General features: G+C 36.1%; 1 protein-coding gene across 1 annotated transcript; it reads left to right on the top strand.

Annotated features, from left to right (window-relative positions):
• The first annotated feature begins 9108 nt into the window (after nucleotides 1–9108).
• On the top strand, nucleotides 9109–9752 carry LOC108972224. The gene is made up of 2 exons (XM_018938746.1): nucleotides 9109–9237; nucleotides 9315–9752. The coding sequence occupies exons 1-2, from the start codon at nucleotides 9230–9232 to the stop codon at nucleotides 9706–9708; spliced, it is 402 nt and encodes a 133-aa protein (XP_018794291.1). The 5' UTR covers nucleotides 9109–9229; the 3' UTR covers nucleotides 9709–9752.
• Nucleotides 9753–9896: the final 144 nt, after the last annotated feature.

Genomic DNA, 9896 nt, shown 5'->3' with positions numbered 1-9896 from the left:
AAAGTTGAAAAAGCGTATTCCAGGAATATACTCGAGTATTAAGTTTTGTTCGACGCGCGTGTCTCAGATGACGTGATATTTAAATATACTTAAAGAACGATAAGAATTTACCAAATCACACCTAGAAATCCATTTTTGCCAGGATATTGCGGAAAAGATGAAAATATCGACTATTTTAAACATAAAATTAGGGACGTAAGCTTTGAAAAAGACCAAAAGACCATACCTTCAGTATGCAGGGGATTGCGTAATAGAGAAGGAATCGTCAGAGGAACTTACTACTGAGACCTCGCCTTCGGAAACTTGGAAAAGCGGAATTGAGAAAATGTAGCTCATACGCGTGAAAACAATGTAAAGCAAAGAAGTTTTTGAATTCGGCTTAGTTCTTATTCACATGGGCGCAATTTAAGTGCTACAGCTTGCGTTCAGGCGGTCTTCAACCCACCAAGCATTGAAAGAGCTTCCAAATACTACCATTAAAAGGCATGTGTCATTGCTTCATGACAATACCTATCATAGATAAAACTCTTTTGCATTTCAGTTAACCTTACCCGTAATATATCCGATAATTTGCCTATCCAAATATCATGATATAATGATGAGTCTCCAAATATTGCGAACACACCTTTAAATTTTTTCAAAAATCCACAAAGTACTTACTGAAAACTTTGCAACGAACATTTCAGAAACTCAATGCTGCCATCTCCTTATTCTAACAGTTCTGTTAGGCTTCGCGAAAACCAAAATTTTTTACCAACTTGAGACCTCACCTCTTTAAACCTACCAAAACCACATTCTCTGACTAACGAATATCAAAAAAATGAAAGACAACTTTTCCCTTCTGGGTACTCTCTTATATGGGAATATGATCCGCCATCAGTGCTTAACTTGACTTTTCATCCCTCCATGCCCCTCTTCGCCCTGCTCTTTAGATTTACATTGTTTTTAATAAGCAATTCAATAAATCTCCAGTAAATACATTCATATAAGAATATTAGCCACACTCGAGACTCGACTTATGTGTGGCTAACGAGAATTAATATTGGCTGCCAATCGATTATATTCAATTTATCAGAGGGAAAAATAAACGACTATCAAAAAGGCAACCTCTTTCTACACCTGCTTCTCGAAGTGACTGGTATGAGATGCCTTCAGCAATATTTCACTAATTCAATTAAGTAATTAATTGGGAATTTTATTGGTTTTTAAAGAGCGAAAAGTAGGTGAGCCATCATTTTTAACCAATTTAACACCCATTTAAGGCGATCGAACGTAAAGATGCCACAATGTGGTTACTGCGTTTATCTGCATGTGATTAAACGATTACACCTATACATACATACATACATATATAAATATATGGCAAGTACACGTGCTGTGAATGATTTAAATCTTTTGCAGTTATCAATATACCTCAAATATTTAAGCTGATATTTTCGTTAAAGCTAAGGCTGACAATAAAATGTAATTTTGATTAATACTGTGGATTGTAGTAGATAAGCTACTAAACATATTTACAACAAATTTATACGGGCCTAGTGAGATCTCAATAAAGCATTCACTATTATTTTAAACTATTTGTTTCAACTTTCAAAATTTTTTTTCTCATATCACTGGTAGACTTTTTTGTAGGTGCTGAGCAAGAGACAAAAATCAATTTTAATTATACTGATCAATTTAAATTATACTACTCTAGTAGCGACTTCTACGAAGAATGATTAAACGTTTCTTAATGCATCTACAGTCTGTTATAGAATCCTTAATAATAGTCTTAGTTGCGGTCGCGGTCGCGAACTTAGTTGCAAAACAAAACCTGGTGGAGAAGCGAAGATAGCGGCTGTTCCACTTTAATGAGGAATCCGCATACTCGCTTGCACGAATTCAAGTCGAAATAGCGACTCGAAAACAGCAAATAATTCGATTAGCGTTTCATATCTTGACGATAGAGAAGTGGTTTTGATTACAAAGAAAGAAATAGAGAAATCAAAACTTCTTTAGATTTTTTCGACATTCGATCTTCGAAATTCCCATCTTCGTTTGAATATACGCGAACTCTTCCTTCAGTTTATGACATATCGCTCTGACATTTTTAGGTTTCTCCCCAATAAGCTGTTCATTTGCGCATATCGCACCACTGTAGGATGTAACTGTAATACAAACCTCTTGGATAACTTTTTTATTTCACGAGAGACGAGTTTTTAAAAAAATAGAAACCCTGCTCAAGGAATAGTGTTACTTGTAATAGTTCTAAGCTCCTTCAGTTTGTAGTTTTTCCTTAATTTATATATGTATATGGGATTATCATACAACTTTTTTCAGATTTTGATTCAGGAAGCAACCCTTTTGAAAAAAAAAATTAATATAATCGAAAGTAATATAAATAATAACGAAGGGTCATAGCTGTTTTAGGCATGTGCAGTGCATTCAAATATGGTTTTTCCTTGGCGTGATCAATTCGCTGAAAACTGTTATTTTATTTTTTATTTTTTTACGAATTGACACACATTCAATTCCGATCACTAACACAGACAATTCGGTAATTTTTTCGATATTATTAATGTGTTTTCAGGTTGGCTTTCCAACGAACCATTCTAAAGACCCCAATATGCTATTCAAAATGGAAAGTAGTTAGGAGTTGTATATTTGTAAAGAGGTGCTCTGGTGGAATATCATTCAGCATACCTGGTATGTATATGGAAGCTTGGGGTGGTAACGACCCGGTTTTATCTATTTTTGCCAATAATATATACTATCAACTTGCCACATAATGAGATTCATTAAAGTACCTCACAGACCGTCACCAATCATATGGATTAAAGTGTTATATGTTTCTTATAAGGGGCTAGCCGAAAAGATACACTGTTATCAGTAAAATACGAAAGACATAACATTGGCATTAATCCCTGAATTTCAATTGTATATACCAGAAATTGAGCAATATTTAGTTGTGTATTATTTGTGTAAAGTTTTATGCCGTTATAATAATTTCTTTCTTTTTTTGTATACTAGAAAGCAAAGAATCAGGAGGTAGGCGTGGTTGCTGTCCGTTTTCTCTCTTTTACATATGAATGTAAGAGGAATGCCGCGTACCACAATTCGTTGAAATCGGTCATACGGGTCCCGAGAAATGAAATTTCACCTAAATGTTAGCGATGCCACTGCCAACGTCCAATATTTAACCCAGCTTCTATAAACCGTTCTCTTGCTACGTCAAGTGTAAAAATTAAGGTCGCTGGCGCATTCAGTTATCGCACCTTTAGTAGTTTTTTACAGTACCGTTAAGTGGGCTGGACGGGGTTATTTTTCGATTTCATTCATGTTTACAGTATCATTAGGGGTGCTTAAATGATTTGTCTTGGTTTTTGTTGCTTAAACGTCGGCGCGCGTCTCTTCATCCTGATCATTTATTTATACACGTTGTATATGCTCCATATCTAACTCGATTAGTTTTAGCGGACACAAACAACCGCTGAGTGAACAAAACTATTAGAAACATGTTGCGACAAAAACTGTTCAACGAAGATGTTGTATTGGGTGCAGGAAAATAACGACCCTGTTTGGATCAATTTCATATTGACAGATGAGTCAACTATATAAAGGAGTCCCAAAACGCATTAATAACGACTTATAGTATTAAATAGAAAAAACAGATTTTAGTTTTTCGATTGTAACTTTTTCTATTGAATCATAAAGTATTTAGAATTAAGGAGTAACACATCGGGCAAATAGCCTTGACAATTTTCAAGTACATAGGCACTCGTTTGTCGAAAATTTCCATGACTATTCTGCATAAATGTGTCTGAACTTTATTGATGCGTCGTTGAAACGCACGTCTCCTTTAAAGCACGTGTTGCTGTGGGCACAAAAACCTGTCGAAAACTTCGCGAAACTGCAATTCCTGTCCACGCAGCCGAGTTGTCGGCGACACTCTCACGCACTGCTTCGATATTCCATTTGAGCCTTAATTTTGCGACACCCATTATTTAAAAATTGAATAATCATTATTTAAAATAAACGTGTCCATTAAACAAGCCTAAGTAGTTGCATATACATACATATGTATGAGTATATTTCTTAGTATGCTTTTAAGAGTAGTATGCAAATATATGTAACTGTTAAGCTTTATGCATTTGTGTTTGTACACACAGCTACTTAATTATTATACATACATATGTATATCAGCTCACTGATCATATTAACAATTCTTCAATGCATCACTCTATAATGTCTTTTTTTCAATTCTAATTGAAATTAAGACTCACACATACTACTCACGTATGTATGTATGTACATTCAGATGCGCTCTTGAAATATAGCAAATCGTTTTGTTTTTGTACTATAGTAGATCCGGTACAAATGGCGTCTGGCGCAAGTTATCTGACAGACGAAGGGAATGTGCGAATATGCATTTTTGTGCACATCTTCACACAATGCAGTGTATGCATATACATATATAGTACATGTATGTACATATGTATATGTAGTCATAAGCTTGCACCAATATTCTGTGTCTGTATGGTATACTTTATTATAGTTGTGAGAAGTTCTCAGCGGAATTTGCAACTGAATTGTTTATTTACTTATATACATACATACATTTGTATGTATGTAAAGAATGTGTTAAAAATCGAATAAAATGCAAAGGTGTTGCATAAAAAATGCAAATTAAAAGAAAAAAAAAAACAACAACAAAAGCAAAATTGTAAGCAAAATTTACAGCGGTGTGAAAAAGCTAACAAAACAACGCGCACAGCATTAATTGCAATCTAGCACCGTTGCACTTGCATACACACACATGTACCTGCATACATTGGCATGCATTTTCAAATATATATCTTTGTTATTAGTTTCCCAGCGCTGGCAAGATATGTATGCTGTGTGCTTACGTTTATGTGGAACGTCTCATCAGTAAACAATTTTACAGCCTATTATCTCGCCAAACGGTTCCACTTTGTTTGCAAACGAGTATTGCACATTTGTGTGCGTGTGTGTGTATGTATGTGTCCGCATTAACTGCATAACCACACAAAACACAAGAGTTTCTTCCTCTCCATCCTCCAGCCATGTGAAGGCAAACATTTTTATTAGTTAATCGGCCAATATTTGTAGCCGTGCACGTGTGAGGTAGGGTATTATGACTTTGTTCAGAAAGAGTTCATTGTGTCAGTAAAATGGACCCAATATGCCTAATAGCGGGATTCTGTAACCACTCTCTAGTCTCTATTTGCGACACTTTGAGTTGAAATCTCAATATGTGACTAGATACTATTCACTAAGCGTTAGTCTCGAAATATTGCCTCAAATTTGAGACCTGATAGTTAGCTCGTCACAAAACGAAAAAGAACTCTTTTCTGCCATTTGGAATATACTGAATAGAGATCATCATAGATATTAATCGATTGTCGTTTTTTTTTTAATATTATTTTAATCAACTCAAATACGAAAAGGTGAAAAATAAATAAATTTTAAATAAATTTCGTAAATATTATGAAACAAAGTCAACATATATTTTTATTTTTATTGGTAGTTATGTTTTTTGACTACGTTATAGAAAATTTAATATTTGTTATCGACATATTTCTTTTTATTCAAGTTTAAAAACATCTCTGAATAATGAAATGTAATAGATTTTGTGACTGTCACTTACATAATAGCAAAATCGTCACAAGTCTCAAAAACTGTCTCTAACTCAAAATCTCAAATTTGGAGAATTCTCAAATACAGAATCGCACGGTAAATCTTATATAATCTGGACCGGCAATACGCAATATTCCCGAAAATCATTTGAGAATTTTCACTGCCGCTACAACAGTGGGTTGCCTTTTATACTTCCGGTTTTAATAACCCTAGTGTTGGAATCTGGCAACTGACAATTTGTTCGTCAAGTTTGACATGTTTGATGTGATACATACTCAGCGCGTTTTGACATCGATCGCTAATTTTCTTGTTTACAGTAACCTAAAATATTCATCTCTGCCAAAATATGGAATTAAATTACGTACATTTTCGCACGAGCATTTTTTACCACTTCCATCGGGGATTAACTCATAGAGAGTTCATAGAATAACTTAATTCAATTTTAGGCGGTGAAGCTCTTTCAAGGACTATCGTTCGTTGGTATGGCGAATTCAATCGAGTTCATAAATCACTTCAAGAAAAATTTTGCGAACGTCGTCCAAAATCAATTGTTGTTCCAGAAACTAATGATACTGTGCGCAAATTGATAATGCAAAATCATGAGATTGAGACAACTATAGGCATCAGTGAAAAGCATAGTTTCAATATTACATGAACATTTATGAAGAAAATTTGTAAATGTTGGATCCCACACCATTTATCAATTGCTTACGATAACGATGCTTCCATGATATCGTGACAACCATTATTTACCAAATTTTCTTTCAAGAATTCAGGAAAACAGCCACCGAAGACGGACAATGCGAGCTTTCGACTGGAGCAACTATTTTTTTGAGCACTCAAAACCTCGATTTGATAAGCCATCGACGTGAAGGTGTACTTATTCCTCTGATTCCCGGATCTAGAGTATTTTCAACCATTCGGGCGACATGACTTAACCAGTGTAGCCGCGGCCTCTTAATTTGTTGAACTACGTCTATGTCGTCGAAAAACTCAAGCAGCTCATCGGTCCCTCGACTGCGGTATTCCGATGCCGATGCGCAAATGACCACAAATCTTCAGCAGAACCATTCTCTCGAAAACTCGTAACGCCGACTCATCAGATGTTGTCATCGTCCATGTCTCTGTACCATATAGATTAACGGGAGTAATGACTGACTTATAGAGTTTCCTCATTGTTCGTGGAGAGAGAAGTTTACTTCTCATTTCCCTACCCAGTCCAAAGGAGCAGCTGTTGACAAGAGTTAGTCTGTGTTAGATTTGGAGCCTGAAGTTATTCTTGGTGTTAATGCTGGTTCCAAAATAGACGAAATTATCTACGACTTCGAAGTTATGATTGGCAACAGTGACGTGGGAACCTAGTCGCGAGTTCAACGCCTGTTTGTTTGATGACAATCATTCCTCGTTCACTACGATCCATTTCCTTCGCTTCCTTATACAGTCTGGAGAAAGCAGAACTAATAGCGCGGTTGTTCAGGCCATTGATATTAACTTCATCGTCGTATGCCAGCAGCTACCTGTTCGATTAAGTTCTGCAGCTCGAATTATTTTCTCCAGCAGCAGATTGAAGAAGTCGCACGATAGGGGATCACCTTATCTGAAACCTCGTTTGGTATTGAACGGCTCGGAGAGGTCCTTCCCGATCCGGATGAAGCTTTTGGTTTTGCTCAACGCAGATTACACAGCCATAGGGTGTGAATAATATTGAACAAAATAAATATTATCGCTCATATACTAAAATCAACTGTGCAATCGAAACCTTCTAATTTAAAAAAATAATCAAAACGCAAAACCTTTCAATATTTCGTTTATTAATATACATCCTTTAGGATTTTTAAAACACATTTTCAATTTTAGTTCTTCTTCTTTTCGAAATTCCTAAAATCGGGCCTTAGGCAGAAACATTCTACCAATCGCATAATAATAAATGGACCTGGGGTAAGATATACATATTCAGCAATTTATAAACAAAACTGATTGAACTGAATTACCGCTATATTATTTTTCAGTAGCGATGAGATTGGACAGACTCCAGAAAGACAAGATTCCAATATAAAAATGGTTTCAAAGGATCACCAATGTCTTCCCATATGTATGCCTTGTGCACCGTATTCGGCGTGTACATCTCGGCTAATAAACTTACCGTTTCCGAACGAATTCAATTGGAGCTACACGGGTAGAAACTATGACGAACAGGTGCCTGTTGTGCCCGCAAAGAAAAGGAAAATGAAAGCAGAAGAGAATAATAATGAGCCAACGATCAAGGAAGAGTAATTCAAAATTATGGTCTAAAAAATAATTGAATACCTAGCAAACCCTGAAGGAATATGTCTTACCAAATTTAAATCGGGCTTGGTTATTAAAAAATTAATATATGTATCCCGAAAATTTCAAGAGAATTTTCCAAAATATTCTGTTATAATGTGGTTACTTGTCATCTGTGGTAGGCGGAAATTACATATTTTTCCCAACCGTTCATTTGAGGCTGCAAAAGCCTTTCAGGTTCGATAAAATGCGGCGGTTCGTAAGCTTTGTTGGACGGTCCATTTCTGCACTTTATTAGTTGAGCTATTTTGAATTTAAAGGGCTTAAGTTGATAGTTCATTAAGCCCAAACGAGTTATTATTTTGGAAGCTGCGGAAAGTCCGTTTCAAGCTTGGAACATTCTAATATTTGAATATTGCCTTCTACTCTATTTCTTCTTCACTGGCGTAGACAACGCTTATGAGGTTACAGACGAGTTTACAACAGCGCGATAGTAGTTCATTCTTTTCGCTGTTTGGCCCCAATTGGAAATTCTAAGTGTAACCAGGTTCTTTCCACCTGGTCTCTTCAACGAAGTGGTAGTCTTCCTCTGTTCCTCAGGCGGATGCTGCTTACACAGCCGTATTAGTTTTGCGGGGATACCAAATTCAAACATAGCGGATCGGCATAAAGACAGCTCCTTTGCGTGCTGTCAAAAGGAGCTTTGATATCGACAAAGAGGAGGTGAAGGTGGATTTCCTTTTCACGAGTGTTTTCTAAGATTTGTCGCATGGTGAACATCTGGTGCTGATTTTCCAGGCCTAAAGCCACACTGATAAGGTCCAATCAGTTTGTTGACGGTGGGCTTTAATCTTTCTCACAGTACGCTCGATAGAACCTTATATATGATGTTGAGGAGGCTTGCCCCACGGTAGTTGGCGCTGGTTTATATCCGTTTTTTAGTGCCCAAACTGGGAAATAAAAACTTTTTAATACCTGTTCTCTCGAGTGAGGGATCAAGACTTCATTAAAAGGACTTCATTACAAGGACTATCGTTGCTCGTCGTTATTATTTTTTTTTTTCATTTTCATCTGTACCGGAAATATCCGGAGCAAGTTTATGATAATTCATATGTTCACCATGAGCCGGGTCTTTAGTAGGAAGAAATAATACACACTCTATTCAAATATAAATTTGACAGCACATTTTTATTTTTAAGTAATCTTGTCTGCTTTTCAAGCAATCCAAATTATCCTTTCAAGGCATTGAAAAATATAAACAAAATTTTACCAGCTCCGTATTTAAAAAAAAAAATTAATTTCTGCAACCAACAAGAATAAGGTCATAATGACGCAGTAAGTAGTTATCAAAGTGATGGACCAGCGTGGATTTTTCACCGAGACATTTAAATTGCAATTCTAATTGACTACAGGCAGAACGGTTTCTTACCTATAAATAACACATCGCCTCTAATAGCCGCTTATCCACCGAATCTACCACCTCAGGGTGAATATAATTGGAATTACGGTAAATATGATGACTCTCCTAGCTATGTCAATTGTGATAACTTCGCTGCATGTGGAAGCACCTATTTCCAACAACCTCGCCGCCGTCGCGCTATTCGTCCAAGATCTTGGTTTGGTCGTCAAATAGGTCCGCCAGAAAGCGCTACCACATACAATTGTTCTTTTTACAAAAAGTGCTACAGCAAACGCTGTCCAATATGGCCTCGAAATCAACTGCAACACTCGTATGCGCCACCACCGCGCTGTACCATGAATCAGTTGTCCTATACGTATCGGTTGAAACACAATATGTGGTATTAAATGTTGTGCTTACAATATTGCCAGAAATTATATGAAATAAAAAATGAAAATTGTTATTAAAATAAAAAAGTGAAGGAAATTTGCGAGGAGTTTAGGGGAAATTGTTTATATTCATTTAGCGAATCCGCATTGTTGCCGAAACAAAAAAGTTTTCAATTCCATACTTTGCCATTAATAATGAAAATAAA

This window comes from Bactrocera latifrons, unplaced genomic scaffold, assembly GCF_001853355.1.
Source record: "Bactrocera latifrons isolate USDA-ARS-PBARC rearing strain unplaced genomic scaffold, ASM185335v1 scaffold_387, whole genome shotgun sequence".
Taxonomy (NCBI): Eukaryota; Metazoa; Arthropoda; class Insecta; order Diptera; family Tephritidae; genus Bactrocera; species Bactrocera latifrons.
Note: the sequence above shows the minus strand (reverse complement) of the source record. Positions and strands in the feature narration are given on the sequence as shown.